Source organism: Echinops telfairi, unplaced genomic scaffold, assembly GCF_000313985.2.
Source record: "Echinops telfairi isolate 266 unplaced genomic scaffold, ASM31398v2 ScPeMD7_25;HRSCAF=90, whole genome shotgun sequence".
NCBI classification, from domain to species: domain Eukaryota; kingdom Metazoa; phylum Chordata; class Mammalia; order Afrosoricida; family Tenrecidae; genus Echinops; species Echinops telfairi.
Genome location: NW_022103922.1, coordinates 33890141 through 33906792, shown reverse-complemented (window position 1 = coordinate 33906792; position 16652 = coordinate 33890141). Strand labels below are relative to the sequence as shown.

The 16652-nt window shown below is 46.5% G+C and overlaps 1 protein-coding gene across 1 annotated transcript in view; it reads right to left on the bottom strand.

The window, feature by feature from the left end:
- The window catches only part of LOC101655473 (reversion-inducing cysteine-rich protein with Kazal motifs), a 49416-nt gene that overhangs the window by 11742 nt on the left and 21022 nt on the right, over positions 1–16652 (bottom strand). The window contains exons 7-10 of the mRNA XM_045289180.1: positions 7765–7798; positions 5123–5320; positions 2851–3118; positions 870–1049 (exon numbers count right to left, since the gene is read on the bottom strand). Coding sequence (XP_045145115.1) covers positions 870–1049; positions 2851–3118; positions 5123–5320; positions 7765–7798 — 680 coding nt within the window. The remainder of the gene's footprint in view (positions 1–869; positions 1050–2850; positions 3119–5122; positions 5321–7764; positions 7799–16652) is intronic.

Sequence of the window (16652 nt, the reverse complement as noted above, 5' to 3'; positions counted from 1 at the left end):
CCCGAGTCCGCAGGCGCAGGGATTCACCCCCTCGTATGTGCGCGTATGTGCTCACAGGAACTCGGAATAGTTCATAGATTTAAAGTATGCGCAATGCCTCCATCTCTAAAGCCAGGTCCTTATTTTGTTATCTCCAGTTGTAAATATATCTCAATCTTCTTACTCAATGATAACCGGACTACTTTTAAAGAGAATAGGATGTGTTAGCTTGAAGTAAACACCCCTAACAAAAAGATATAGAAGTTCTTTTTGTCCAACTAAATGACTCTTCCTTTTGCTCCGTCAGCTCTGGTTTATAGCTCACGAGGCCGCCGCCTCTTCTTCGGAAACTCCCTGCAGTGTCTGAAGGTGCTCTCACGCGACTCTTCTGGATGCACCTTTTCTGTTCTCTGCCTTCTTTCTTCGGCCGAACTGGAGATGAGCCCCAACACCCAGTTTCTGGTTCTCAGGAAAACACCCATTCGAATTGCTTCTGGAAGGCCGATGCTTTCGTATGAAATAGGACTCACTGAGAGGGAAGTCAACTGGCCTGAAGGTCCTTCAAAGTAATCTGGACACAGGTGGGCGTTTACATGACCCGGGAGTGACTTGTGTCCACTGGGGGTACAGGAGGAGCGGGAAGAGCGGCAGGTGTCTGGAACCCTAGAAGCCCAGGTCTCTCTGCCTTAGAAAGCACTTTGCTGCAGAACTTCCTCTCTCAGAGGTGAGTTACTGGATGGATTATAGAATTTTAACACGAAACCATGAAGAAATACAGCCTACTTTCAAGCCAGCAGAAATAAAACCAGAGCCAATCAGTGTTTTCACGATGACACAGCAAAATAAAATGACAAAATATCCCCACTCCAGATAGGGTGCTGTCCACCTACCTGTTGTTAAAATTAGTACAGTAAGTCAGGTTTCGACAGCCCAACTGGCAAGGCTCTCGGACATCTGCCAAACAGGTCAACATGGACGCCTCCACTGGGTTGTATTCACAGACCCGATCAAACTCTTGCCAGCTCTGTGTGCTGCCCCAGCTCAGGCTGTAGAGTTTTGTGCACAATTCCCTGAAACAAGATCACAGACACATGTAGATGAGCCAAATGAATATTTGCTAGACATAAAACTCAAGCTCTATAAACTATATTTTGGCATAGGAATGAGAAAATATACAAAAAGGCAAAAGACTAAAATCTGCCCCCTAAAATTTAGAGCCAATAAACCCCCCCCCACCAAAAAAAAAAAACAGGTCTTCTCTTTTGTCTTGGTTGCTGAAAGTTCAGCGCTAAATTTAATGTTCAGTTACAGTATTTGAACCCCTTAATTCCTGATACAGGAGCCCAGGGGGTGTAGTGGTTACGCATTGGGCTGCTAACTGCAAGGTCGGTGGTTCGAAACCACCTGATGCTTCACCGGAGGACGATGAGGCTTTCTACCCTGAAGAGTCACAGGCCTGGAGCCCACAGGGACAGTTCTACCCGGTCCTGTGGGGTCACGTGAGTCGGAACAGACTCAAGGGCAGTGAGTTTGTTTTTTTGGGAGTAGTTCTTGATAAAATTATTTCTGTCCACACCTCTTTAACGTACAATTAAAGTGCAGTAAATCACAAGGCTTTATCTCCACAAAAATATCTTTCCATGTCGATGACCCGAAAGCATGATGGGTCCTCAGGCATCTTTAGGACACACTATAAAGTTAGGGTTCAATATTTTCTCTCTGAAAAACTATCCCAAAGTCAATTGCATGTCTTAAGACATACCATGACGGCCTACAGGCGGCGATTTATAAATTCTGAGATCTCTGTGTACTGTCAGTTAATACGATGCATTCTTATTTTTGAAACTCGGTGACTACCAAGAAACTTAAGTGGGTTTATATCTGCATCACTTCCCAAGTGCTTCCACACATTATATTCACTCATTTGTTCATTTATGAAAGTAATGGAAAAATAAAACTAAATAATAAAAAAAGAAAGTAATGCATGCTCACCATATAAAATCTTAATACCACTGAAGTATACAACGTCACCAGCAAACATTCTTCCCTTCCCTCACACTTTAATGGACTCTCATTATTGCCCTATGTGGGGGCTACCTTTCCTCCCCGCCCCCACACCATTCTACCGGAAGCTATATTAGATATCATACCATTCCATCGTTCAATCACATCAAGCAGTGCTGCACAATTGCTACCACAACCAGTTTCAAAACATTTTCTCCTTCTTGAACCCCTTGATATCAGCTCCCCTCGACCCCCCCTTTCCCCCACCCAACCGCCCAGGAACCTGTTCTACATGTTGACTCTATAGGTTCATCAATCCTGGGTTTCATATACCAAACCCCAGAAAAACATATGACAAATCTTCAAGAGGGCTACCTACAACAACAAAATACATCAGAGTTAAACCCCAATATGAAAAAGCACACAGGAAATATTAAAAACAAGATCAGGACCAATTTCTTATCCTTTGGGGTGGTGGGGGAATATACCTGCAAACTCAGACCAATGATTAATACGACAGAAAGTTGATTATGTTCAAAGTTCTGTAACTTAATAAGAAGAGTATTTTTTAAATGTGAGATTAAAATACCTTCTATACGGTACGCTTCCTTTATGATCTCCTGCACCATCTTTAGGAACTTACTGCCCTGCCCAATGCCCCATACCCCAACACACAGTGGTTTTAGCATTCACTGTAGGAAAACACCGTTTGGGGGACATACACTGTTCAATAAGTACTTGTTGACGGCAAGAATGAAATAGACTTTACATCTTCTGTACTCTAAGGAATGCAACCTGTATGTGCAGTTTAAATTCGCTAACTAAAACGTTACCTGTTATTTTAACAAAGGGAAATGAGATACTGACCTGCATGTTGAAGTGTTTGCTTTAGAACAGCAATGCAGTTTAGCCCCATCCAGGCCTGTGGAGGGAGGAGGGTGTGCGGTGACTCCGGGGTGGCGAGAGAGGGAGCCTTGAAGGAAGCAGAGCCAAAGGGGGTCTTGCGGCAAGGGCTGCTTCTTACAGCCCTCGATGAGGCCGTCGACGATCTCCATCTCCGTCTTCTTAGACATCAAGATTCTCCGGCAGGCACTCTGGCAGGCCTGGTCTTCAGCTCTTTCACAGCAGTATAAACCTACGTGGTAGGAACAGACACGGCTCCATTAGCTGGCTTTGTAGGAGACACCGCGCAACAAGGAAACAAAGCACACAGGTGGGTACACCAGCATACTGAATCATGATGCCACTGCCTGCCGTGGGAGGGGGCTTCCAAAAATGAGTGATTCTGTATCTTTCAATTCCACTTTCCTACCAGCTTTTTGAAGCGGCTTCATGTAAAGCGCCCACTGAATCTTATCGTTATTGCTTTGCAGTGGACAAGGTATCTGATAGAGATATTACCACTGCCCATGATCACAGGATCTCGTGCACCATCCTTACATAAATGCAGGGAAGTCCTAGTGTGCGAGGTCTTTTATAGATCTGGGAAAGGTACTGTGGATCACACTGAAGTGATTACCCTGCTGGAAACCACCATCTAAATGGAATTATGGAAAAATAAAAAGGAATCATGTTCTTGATATGAGAGAGACGACGATAGCAATGACCACAAATATCAGATTTTATCACATCCTAGGGCAGCATCAATCTGTGTAAGCTCACACACAGTGGGAATCACAGCGACACCAGGGGAGCGGGGCTCACTGTTGCCACTCCACTCAAAGGCAGTGGTTTTGTTTAATTTCTCGAGTGATGGAGACTATTTTGGGTTTTCCCTCTCTGACAGGTTTCTGCCTTCTACAGATTCCGGCTTTTGTAGGCTTTACCACAATAAATATATACTACAAGATCATTCTCTGCCAAGGTATCAGTTTACTTCAGTGGAATTTCTGCCTTTTATTTTCCACCAAGAATGCTAAAGGGGAAGAACGCTTTTCACCTGGCTGTAGAATTTAGGATTGTTTGTGGAAAGTAATTTACTTGGTGTGTTTTACTTTGAAAGAGGCCTATCCAAGCGTGTCTGCTGGCAGCTTGCTCCCTCGGTTCTGGTGTGTTAGAGCAGGCATCCGAGACGGTGCTTAGCTTCCACAGCTTTTCTGTGGGGCCCCGGTGCCAGGGAAGGGAGAGCTACCTTTACAGTGAATGAAGGTTACTTGTGGCAGGGGCTTCACCCTCCGATTTTCACCATAAAGCTACATCCCAGAGCGCCCAAACCTTAGAGTCTGGGTTTTGATGATGGCAAGGCATTTCTGTTCACCAAGCAGGTCTTTTAATGCCCAATGCAGATCAATCTATGGGCACTTGGCTGATAAGCCAGTCTTCTGTCAGCGTGGCTAATTAACCAGTTCTTTGAGCAGGGGCACCTCTGGATAAAGAGGGATTCTAGGGCTTACAAAGCAGACACTTTAAAGACGCCACAAACAGGTTTCGTAAGAGCCCTACTCTAAGAAAGTGTCCAATTTCTGGTTCCTCCGTTTGTTAGGGTTCTCATTTTTTTGTGATTTTGTTATTACAAAGGTGGAAAACCTCCTTCATAAGCACGTCTGCCGTGTATTTTTGTAAACAATGTGTGTTTTCACTGCAGGGCAGTGGGAATGTCAGATCAAAAAAGGAGGATTGGGAACCGATTATAAGGAACTATATGTGACCTCCTCCCTGGGGGACAGACGACCGAAAAGTGGGTGAAGGGAGACGTCCAGGGCAAGATATGACAAAATACCAATTTATAAACTATCAAGGGCTCATGAGGGAGGGGGGAGCGGGGAGGGAGGGGAAAAATGAGGACCTAATGTCGGGGGTTTAAGTGGAGAGAAAATGTTTTGAGAAGGATGTACAAATGCGCTTTACACAATTGATGTGTGTATGGATTGCGATAACAGTTGTATGAGCCCCTAATAAAATGTTTTTAAAAAAAGGAGGATTACTTGAAATCTTAATGGCTATGATCCAACTCTCCTCCAAAGCTCTCTTCCCAGGAGAGAACGCCCGTTTCTTCACACCCTCCACAGCCCGCCCACCGTTCTTGGCAGCTATTAACTGTGACAATGAGCCTGACCCCGATCGATCGCCACCCTGAAGGAAGACGGTTGTTTTCCGCGGACTCCGAAGCAGGAGAGGAGGGGGAGCACCTCTGACTTACTGTCGGTCGGGTTCTTCATTGGGTAAGACTGGGTGTAATTGTTCACGCAGTGAATTAACTGTGGACTGACGGCGGCGCAGTAGTTCTCCACTGCCTTGATCTGAGAGGGACCCGGGGCCGAGTCCGTGCGGAAGATGGCCTGGCAGTACTCCCGGCAGTTGGTGTGATGGCCTGCGTAGCCGCAGCAAAGCGAGCCCCCTGCGGGGAGAGGAGCCCAGACTGAAACAGAGCAGCTATTTGTCAGCAGCCAACCCGCATGCCGATGAAGGGGCAACGCGTGGCTTGGCGACTCTGAGAACCGAGCCCAGGCCGGAGGAAATGAGCACATCCCCCGCGGTCCTGTAGGCACAGCAACGGCCACTCAGGTGTCCACTGATGTAGGAAAGCTGTCTGTCAATTGAGTCTCTCGTGCAGCGGTTCTCACCTAGGGCGGCACTGCCCACTCTGCTGGGGCGCGTGGAGGCTGTCAGAGGGCTACTGACTGTCACGTGGGGCAGTCACCCAGCACCCAAACTGCCTTCCCAAATGCCACTGTGTCCGTGTTGAGAACTTCTTTCCATACTGAATCAATGGACGTTTATTTTCAAAAAGGGGCCTGGTGGCAGAGTGGGTTGCTAACCTCAAGATCAGCAGTTTGAACCCACTACCAGCTCCTAGGGAGAAACAGGAGGCTGTCTGCTCTCATAAAGGATTATAGATGTGGAAACCCAAAGGCCCAGTTCTAAACTCTCCCTAAAGAGTCACTAAGAATTAGGATCAACTTGATGGCAGTGAGTTTTGGAGTTTTATTAAATCATTTTATTGAATCATTTCATAAATTTGACAATTAAGTAACTGTATATCTTCAAACAAAATCTCAAAAGTTTCTATGGAGTTTAAAGACCTCTAAGAATATGCAGAGATAGTCCTTACCTCACAACTCCAGTAAAACCCATCTTTAGAAAAACAGGGTCTGGATTTTCATATGAAAAAAATCAATGGAGGGCAATTTAAGTTGCTGTGGAGAGGAGCTGGGGTGGGGGTGAGGGGCAGATAAAGGATTTATAATGGAGAGGCACCAGAGACCTTTAAAAGTGGGGCTGGAATGAATGACCGTGAACTAACTATACGTGTGAGAAGTGTAGCAATGGCAACTGTTTCCTTACTTGTGTGTTTACACAATGAGGGGGAAAAGAGCAACCCTCCCACTCCACAAACAAACAAGCCAAATACAAGGAGCTGGGGTGGGGGGCAGAAGAGGCTGAGAGGGAGTCATAGGATATCCTTGGTAAGCTATCAGAGAGGGGCCTGGAGGAAGTAGAATCAGGTTTCTGGTAAGTTCCACAGAGAGGTGAGCAGGGAATTGAGGTGATTTCTAGAAACAATAATGAAAATAATCATGAACAAATTAAACTAAGCCGGAACCGATGCAGGGTCAGCCCTGCTTCTTGGGTCAGGAAACTCGCACATGTTTTGTGCAACCTAAATTTCCGACTTGTAATCATTATCAAATTTCCTGTGCTCATTGCTAAAAAGATTATTTTCACCACCAAGGATAACTGTCAATGGCTACGTATACCATTGTAAAACTCAGGACACCAAACAGGTGGTGATGACTGAGAGCAGAGGAGACAGAGTCCCATCTTTTGCCCTAATCCTACCCCGCGGGCCCCCACCGAGGCTGACGTGCTCCCCAGTGCGGAAGGGTATAGGGTTAGATGTCGGCGGGAGTCTGGGAAATCTTGAAGAGAACCTACAGACAGTCAGTGCTTCTTAGAAGCCTTTGCCACACTGCTTGGCCAAGCGAAGCGAAACACTTTGTTCCTCAGGTGTGTCTTCCCATCTTTACCTGCTTCCACTGTTCTCTTGACCGGAATGCCCTTCCTCCATTCTCTCCTGTTCGCATGTGGTCCATGCATCTGTCAGGGCCCAAGTGAGTTCCTAGCTCTGAGAAGACGTCTCTAAGCACCTGCAGGATGTAAGTCCTCCTTCGGCATTTTGTCAGCGCTGTGCTCCCAGTCTCTACTAAGTGCTGGAGTCCTTTGTGTACCACCCTGTCCCAGACATCTTTATCTGCTGCGCCCACAGCCCAGGTCAGCACTCAATAATTGCTCACTGAATGAACTGAGAGGCAGCCTTTGGCAAAACTCACTGCCATCGAGTGGATTCTGCCTGATAGAGACCCTATAGCAGAGTAGAACTGCCCTGTGGGTTTCCGAGACTAAATCTTTGTGGGACTAGAAAGCTTCATCTTTCTCCCAAGGAATGGCTGGTGATTTTGAACTGCCGACCATGTGGTTAGCAACCCACTATACCACCAGGGCTCCTCAGTCCTTGGCAAGTGCTACATTATATAATGTTGGTGGGCTTAATGTTTGCAAGTGACCCTATTATTGAAGTGGGACATGAGATTCCTATAACAAACTAGCTCTGGTACCTCCTTTCCAGATCTCCAATCAGGTCATAGGAATTGTTACAATATGCATGGACCGAACGCCCTGTGCCTAGCAGAACCCTGCAGTGCCCATTCGCTCAGCTGCTTCTCGATCGTGTTGTAATGCCAGTGTGCTGGCAATAAATATCCGTGGCAGTGACGTCATGTCCTGTGAACAGTGTTTTGCTCTTTGAGCTGCTTGTACCAGCTCCACTGGCAACATACTTACTTTCATTTCTGTTAACGCAACTGAAAAGAGCATTCTGCAAATTAAACAAAAACAAGCAGAAATGAACAACCAGACGGCATTTCTAATCCTCGTCTACTTTATGGTTACATGGGAATCAGGGCATCAAACGTTGCAATGGCTTTCTAATGCAAGACGGAAACAAAAACGCTGTGTAACGGCATCCTGGTGACAAGGAGCGCTACCTTGGGGGATCAGGAGCATGTCCCTAAGGCATAAACTAATCACACTGGAGCAAACAATTTAAGCTGCACCAATGTATGTACGCTGGGGAGGTCTACGATGAATTAATCTAAATCACTTCTTATATAATATTAAAGTTTCCAGAAAGCAATCTAATAAAGGGCATTTAGGGAAATACATATTTCTTTTAAACACCATATTCTATAGGGGAAAGGACCTAGATCACCTCCAAGATCGCGATGCCTTGGAGCCCCTGGGAGCTTACAGAGCTGCAGTCTCCTAGGCTTGACCCCAGCCTGCAGAATGCGAATCTGGGAGTAAGGCAGAGACCTGAATTCTAAACAGGGCTTCAGAGATGGTTCTGAAGTGGCTAGTTTAGGAGCACAGTTTAAGACTCTCCCTGCCATTTCGTAAATGCAGACATGTTTTCCACTGGTGTCTGAGACTACAACCTGTTTTCCGAGTTCTTAGATCACGGATCAGAAACCCACCCTCCACCCCCACCCACCCCCGTATTAACGTCCTTGTAAGGAAAATGTAAGAAAACGAGAAACAAAACAAGACATACATAAACCATTCCTTCTACAAAAGCCACTCAGGTATCCAGGGCCTATTTGCTAGGCTTAGTATCACTCACACTTAGAAGATAACATATTCTTTAGACAAAGAATCGGGGCATAAATAAAGGTAGATAAAATGAAACCCACTCTTCTTGGTAGGTAGCAGTGTGTGGTAGTTACATCATCTCGTGTCAACTTGAGGGCATTAAGGGTGAAGGGGTAGAATCTGGCCTGTCAATCAGGTCACAGCCTGATGATGCCTCCTGTGGGCGTGGCCTTCTCGAGGATTCTGGGACTTCCTCTCTTTCTCCCTGGAAGCAGGCCACACTCTCCCTCTGCTTCACCTTCCTGTTGAGGAGCCATGCGGATGGCTGCCAGGGCCCTGGAGATGCTTCCCCTGCCATTGGATCCACAAGACTTTTCACTTAGCGGCCTGTGGTCTTCCTGCATTCAGTGTCATTATGAGTGGCTACAGGAGTCTGAGGAGGAATTTATGGACTAGTATTGGACAGACAGGCTAATATAAGAATTATGGATTTGCTCCAGACTGGGCTGAGATGTTTTCTCAATATACAATTGCTCTTTGACACAAAGATCTTTCTTTCTAAAATAAATCTTTTAAAGCTCTTTCTTATACATAGATGAGTGTCTCTGGATTTCTCTAGTCAACCTGGCCTAACACAAGGTGATGTTGGCTTTTAATTGTAGCTAAATCACAAGCAGGTTATGTGACCAAACTTGATAAAGGCCCAGCCTTTCCAACATTGAGAGCCTACATTCAAAACCCATCCATGCAGTGCATGAGGTGATATTACTTTACTTTCATCACTAAACAATACGTCATTGCAGAAACCAAGCCACACTGGGTCCAGCCATCGACGGGAAAGAGAGGAAGCCAAGCCAAGCATCTGCACATTCCCTCCTCTGCAGCAAGCCCTCGAGCAGCTGCATGTGTGCTTGGTGGAGCAGCTGCATGTGTGCATGGGGCTCATCATGACCTTGAAGGTGGTCTGTTTCTTTTCACCACGATTTTTTGCTTTCGTGTCGTCTCCTCTCCCCCTTATAGATCAGTTTCTATTTGAATTCCCTTGTGTCTGGATACGTCCTGTAGTATGATTCAAATCACTCTTAAATCTCTTACCCACTTCTCGCCCCCTTTGACCAACTGAATATAATTTCCTTACTTTTCTCTTTCTAATAAGTGGTGTTGGGTTTTGTCCTGTTTGACCTTATTCCTGAAGCAATAGGTTTGTTTTCTTGGTGGCTGTCCTGCGTTGCATTTTGTTATTCTGGTGTTTTGGATTCTTCCAGCTACCAAAAGAGTCTCTACAACAGTGCTTCTTGACCAGGGGTGATTTGGCTCCAGGGGGCATTTCCGGTTGTCAGAAATGAGGGGGAGACGGGGAAGGTTACTACTGGCAACGCCCTAGAAGGCACAGCATAGACAACCACAACAAAGTACTATCTGTCCTCAGACGTCAACAGTGCTGAGGCTGAGAAGGCCTGCAGGGCTCGAGACTCAACATCTGTCCCTGTGGGTTGTTCGCATTGACCTTAAGCATCAATAGAAAGGATACGCTGGGTCAGCCGCGCGGACCTAGCTTCTGCGAGGACTACTAAAGGGAACACAAACAGAAGGGTGCCAGGGGGCTCCTCCACCAACTTCCTCAGTTGGCAGAAACCTAGAAAGGGGAAGGATCATTCACTCGCCCACAGGAGGCAGAAGTAACAGCCTAAGAGCCTAATCTTGCCTACAGCCTGCTTTTTAGAAATAAAGTTTTATTGAAACTCAGTGTGGTGCAGTGTACCATTCGATACGTCTCTTCCAGCCATGGTTTTTTTAAGAGAAGGCTGCCGCAGATAGGATTACAGGACTCCGTAATGATGATGGCTAGCGGGCTGAACTGCGATGGGAAAAGCCTGGAACTCTAACGTGGAGCTGTGTCCGTTTGCCCTCCTGCTGGGTATAAAAGGAGCCAGTTCAGAGACAAGAGGGGGATGATCACCACTGTCCAGAAAGAACAGCCAGGAGCGGGGTGCATGCTGTGCACTTGAGATCTGGGAGCGCTAACTTGCCCTGCTCCAGGCACAGAGCGTGTGACACCCGAGAAGAGAAGCCCAACCCAGAGGCGGAGTAGGAACCAGTGGTGGGGTTCCCAGGCTGGAGTGAGGAAAGCTGAGCGCCTTTGGGTAGGAGCTTGCTTGCAGAGTGGGGCACCCCTAGGCATTCAAGTAGGCGAGCTAGACTTGCTACCCTGTGGAGCTAGAGTGGACTGCCTTTAGGCTGAGGATGAGGGTAGAATGGTGTACTCTTCAGGCATTTTTCGGCATTTCTAAAAGCACTTTGTAACCTTACTCAAGCCACAGGGCTGAGGTCCAGGGGCCTTGTGGCCCACGGGCATGGCTGGAAAGACACTGTCCTGAATGAAGAACAGTGATTTAAGCATTTCTCACCCTGAATTGTAACCCGTCAACTTCCTTAATAAATACAGCACATTAATTGTGAGTATTGTCTGAGTTCTGTGTGGCCATTGTTATGAATTATTGGACCCAGCTGAGAATCAGAGGGAGCTCTGGGGAGATGGCTGAGGTCAGAATTGGAAGGGTGGGAAGTGGAGGCATTTCTGACTTCTGCCTGGTAGGACTCAGCCTCGGAGTTCGATTTTCCCTCTCCCCGATGAAGTCAGATACTGACCCCAAGCCTATTTGTACACACAGCCACACACATCGGTTTATCGATCACGTACGGTTATTTTCACTGGGAATGCTGGAAGGACAAACTGAAGAGGGAAGTACGTTAGATTTGTCGTCAGAGACAACCCTTCAAGATTTATCCTGAAGGTGCTTTTAGTGATAGGATAATGTAAGACCAATTAATACAACTATTATTCAGTTCTACATACCAAACGCCAATGCTAAAGATGAAGTTTTTTGTTTTTTTTTTACCAACTTCTGCAGTCTGCGATGGATCAGACATGCAACATACAATCAAGATGCATTGAAACACTGGCCAACAACCATTTCGGTGCCTCAAATGTTACACTTGTTTCTGTGTATAGTTGATCTGACTCCCCAAATGGCACATTTTCCCCTATCAGTTCTAGTTTTTTGATGCAGAAACATGCCATATACCACTGTTTACGTGCTCACCCATTAAACAAATCAGGATCTTTGAATGTACTGTCAGCTGGTCTGAAACAGAGGAAGTGCACAATGCCTTGCACATGACCAAGAGCCATTTGCTGAAGAACAGATGGTATCAAGCAGTTCATCCAAGCTATACCGAAGGCTCTGGCCTTCAGGGGTCAGTGGCCAAGAAGTGAGGAAACACCAATCAAGACGTTTCACTGTAGGGGCTCAAACAACAGAATTGTATGTGAATGGACCGACAGGATTGTGTAGATCTGGCGAGATATACCAAGAAACAGCTGGTCCACGGCCTAGAAGAGCTCCATGGCTACGTACATTCCAAAGAAAGGTGACCCAACAGTGTGGAAATGATCAAATCACATCGTTTATAAGCATTATTTTGCTGAAGTGGTTTAAACAAAAAAAAGGCTTACATTGACAGTGAGTGCTGGATTTAGGAGAGGGCACAGATGAGGTATTATCAATGCTGATGTCAGATGGATCTTGGCTAAAACGCTGCCAGAGATTGCATCACAGAATTTTACAAAACCAGTCACCTGCTAGAAACACCTTCTTCGGCGACATGAACAACAGCGATACATGTGAACCTTGCCAGATGCTCTACAGAGGAACCACATGGACTCCATCGGTGCAAAGAGATGGTGGAGGAGCTCACGGTCTGTAGTCAAAACAAGGGCAGGGGTCAACTGCGGGAGAGGCCACCAAGTACTCAAATGCATGTTCAAGTTGAAGCCGAAGGAAATGACAACAGAGCAACGAGAACACAACCTTGAGTGTTTCCCACTTGAATTTAGAGAGCATCTCAGGAACAGATTTGATGTACTGCACACCCCGACAGACATCAAGGCGATCATCTATGCAAACACCATCCAGAAAGATGTTCACTGTGTTTTATCAACTATGCAGGCATCCGACTGTGTGGAACATAACAACCCATGGGCAGCATTTCAAAGGATAGGAATTCTGGAACATTTAATTGTGCAGAACCATTACCTAGACCAAGAAGTAGGTGTCTGAATGGAACATGGGAATACAGGAAAGGCATGTGTGACGGTTGTAGCCTTCGATCATACTCATGCGATCTGTAGGCTGAGCAAGTCCTACAAGAAGTTGGACTATGTGAAGAGCACAGCACCAAGACTGGAGGAAGACTCATGAGTAAGTCCCCACAGGCAGAGGGCACACGTTGCTTGCTGAAAGCAAGGCGGACTTGAAGCACTGGTGAAGGTCAAAGACTCCACTCTTCAGTAAGGGTTACCCCTCAACATAAACAGAACCCTCACAATTGGATCAGTAAGTAACATCGTGAAAGAGAGAAAAGACGGAAGTTGTGCAAGATTTCAAGTTGCTTTGATCCACAATCAACACCCATGGAAACAGCAGTCAAGAAATCAAATGATGCTTGTTGGGCGAAGCAAATCTGCCCCCAAAGATGGCTTTCAAGAGTTAAAAGTAAAGATGTCTGTTACCTTGAGGACTAAGGTGTGCTGACCCAACCATGCATTTTCAATTGCCTGGTATGCATGCAAAAACCGGACAACGAAAAGGAATCCCTTAGAACAATCGTTGCATCTGAACGACGGTGCTGGCCAGGAACTGTCCCTCCCAGGCACTTCCAGAAGAACAAGCAAATCTGTCTTGGAAGAAAGTACTCCTGGGAAAGGAGTCTGGTGGGACTCTGCCTCCCACATTTTGGAAATGTTATCAGGAGGAACCTGCCCCTGGAGGAGGGACTTCAGGCTTGGTGGAGGGTCAATGAAAGAAAAGGAAGGTCCTCCAGAGATGGATCGGCACACTGGTACGACGACGGGCTCAGACAGCAGTGGTGGAGGATGGAGCAGACTGGGCAGTTCGGGTTTTCTTTTTCCCTCATGTTTCCTTTTCATTCCTCCTCCTTTCCTAACCCTTCTGCACGTTGTCTCCGAGTAGACGCTGACTTATGATTTCATACAATTAATTACCCTGAGGTGTACATGCTTCATCTAGTTCCCCATACGGACCCGGTCTGGCTGAACACCGAGCCACGGGGCAAGTTAATTTCCAGACCTGAAGGGTGTCTGAGGGTCATTTTGGGCTTTGTTCCATGGACTTATCCTACTCTATCCAGGACCTTATCACGTGACTCCTGTCAGAGCAGCTGGTAGTGTAGCTGAGCGCCATCTAGTTCTTCGGATCTCAGGCTTGTGGAAACTGATGTTTGCGTGTTGCATTAGTCCATTGGAATTGTTTCCACCAATCTTTGATTTTTCGTTACTCTTCTTTCATCCGGACAGGGACAGCCCAACAGTGATTGGCCTTTGACGCCAATTAACCTCGGGGTCCTTTGAGACTCTAGTCCTGAATCCCCAGTCCCGGTGGCTCATGTCTTCAAGGTGTTTCCTAACTTTGCTCACTCTATGCTCTACCACATTTACAGGTAGGTTTGCAGGAAAGGTAAACACACACGTACAAGTATCCTTTGTCAAACTTTCATGTCATTGTGGGCACACTCCCACTCTTCTTCCCACCGGTCAGCCTGCGTGCCCATCCTCTCAAGGGCTGAGCAGAGCTCTGCTCTCTGAGACTCAGGGTCACTACGAGTTAGAACCAACTGGACGACGGCTCCACAGCACCTCCACTTTACTGTGGCCCAGCTTGGGAAACAGTCCACGCAGCTCCAGAGTCTAAACTACATTCTTTCTGGTTCTAATCCCTTGGATAGGAGAAAGGGCGCCGTTTTCCCCTTGTCATCACTTCCAGTTCAGAAATCTCCCGCTGTGCCTCTCATTTCTTCTAATATTCATTGATAGATTTTCCAGGTGTAATTTGTGTATTTCATATGACAGTACCTCTAGTATTAGTCCATAGTTTTTATGCCTTGATCTTTAGCTATATAGAGCCCTGCTGACGTGGCGGGTTATATGTGGGGTTGTTAACTGTAAGGCCAGCAGTTCAAACTCACCCGCTGCTCCTCAGGATAAAGCTGAGGCTGTCTGCTCCCTTAAAGACTTACAGCTTCAGGAACCCGGAGGGGCAGCTCAACTCTGTGCTATAGGGTTGCTATGATTTGGAATCAGCTCTATGGCAGTGAGTTGAGAGAGCGCACGAGTTATATCTTTTTTACGGTTTCATAGTGGTGTGTCATTCTGGTATACTGGTTTGAGGAATTTATCGATTCTGTTTTTCATTTGATTATCCATTAAGATTCCATTGATAATTCTTTGAGGAAAGATTCCTAATCTTACTAAATGTAGACAACACTACTTTTACACTGTTTAAAATGATTGCAGACTAATTTATTTGACGTATCGCTTCTTGGCCTTTTGGCTAAGATCAAGTGTAATTTATTTGATATACATACACTTACTCAGAATTTGTGGCATTTGAGCTTACCTTTCATCGGTTCCTAAGCTAGCCAATCTTAGGGCTTTAGTGAAGTTCATTATTATGTCTTTCAAATGTTTGATCGCCACCTGGCGGCAAAAGCAGGAGGTGACCATACGCTGATCCTGAAATTACAGGGAGACTCCTTCCACCTCCCACTTGCTTCCCATCCTGGCCGTGCCTCCAGATGCCTTCTCCCTCGACCACTGACTCCCACACAGATCGGAATCGCGGCGCTCCTGAGGGACACGTCTGCCACAGCCCCAGAGGCCCAAAGCACTTATCAGTGTACCGGAGGTGACAAGGTCCGAGAGGTCTTCCAATCTAAAAGGCCTCCCCAATCAGCTGCAGAGGCCCCTCGCCGCACACAGGGAAGGGCACAGCTTCTGCACGCTCTCAGTTGTTTCCAGGAGAGGATGCTGTAAGCACAGTTTATTTTATCCTTCAAAAAATATATCAAACATCATTTTTATTCCCGTGTTATTAAAAAATGTCCTTAGGTAATTTCTGAGATGATTTCTTATGAACTGCTCCCAACTATATGCAGGTTATTTATGTAAAATATACTAGCTATAAATTAACATTTTACTGATGGTACCTTTGAAAAGTCATAGCATAATGTAACACATTTTTTGGCCATAGGCTTGTAGTCTTGTTTTACTCCAAAAGATTATATACGTAAACTATTTGCCCTTTCAAAATCATTTAGTAGAAAATGATCATATTTTCTCTTTCAGTTTTCCGTAAGCACAGTTTTGATGATTTTGCCTTTACCGTCAACGCAAGGTTGAATTTATGACCCCATTTGAAGGGCACACTATTGATCCTGAAATCCTTCCTCCGGTAGATGCTCCATTCACCAGCTCCTTAACGGACTCCCAGTGGCTTCGGAGGATTCTGACAAGCTCTTTCCCGAGTGCTGGGACCAGGCAAGCCGTGGGCAGACCTGGCAGGATGACGAGCCAGCGTGAAATCACAGTCAAGGACATCCTGCATTTCCCTTCGTGCCACACTGACCTTCCGTGTGGGGTGAAGCTTCTTGGAGGGCACCTAGCAGGCACTCTCAGGGTCCAGCCTCCAGCCCTTATTTCTTCTCCGCCCCAAGCACCCACTGTCCACTCCAGAGGCCTGCTCTGTTCTAATATTTCTTCTCTTGTCCGCTTGTCGCAATCCGTTCTCTGACCGAGGCCCTCATACGACCGCCCCTCCAGGTCCCTCGCCTATTATGACCAGCGCTGAGGACACTGAGAACGAGAACACGGATCTTAGGCATCTTATTTTCAAGACTCCGGCTTGGCTTTTGGGTGTTTCTGGATGGAGACTGAAAAGAGCACACTGTGTGTACGGCTATGAATGCCTTCTAGTCTCCGGGCGACGAGCTAAAAGGGACGTGGCCGCTCTGATCCCACGGCTTCAACAAACACAATCTGTTTGCAATTTCACAGGTGGCTTGCCGCTCCTCCCCGTTTGAGGCGCTGCATCTCAGGAGCGGAATTCGACTCGTTCGGTGCTCGGTTGGAGACGTGAAATAGCAGACACTGAAAAACAGGCTCATAAACATCTACAAGGTGTTTTTCTTCGCGGTGGGCACGATGGCTGGCAGAAAGCGAGAGA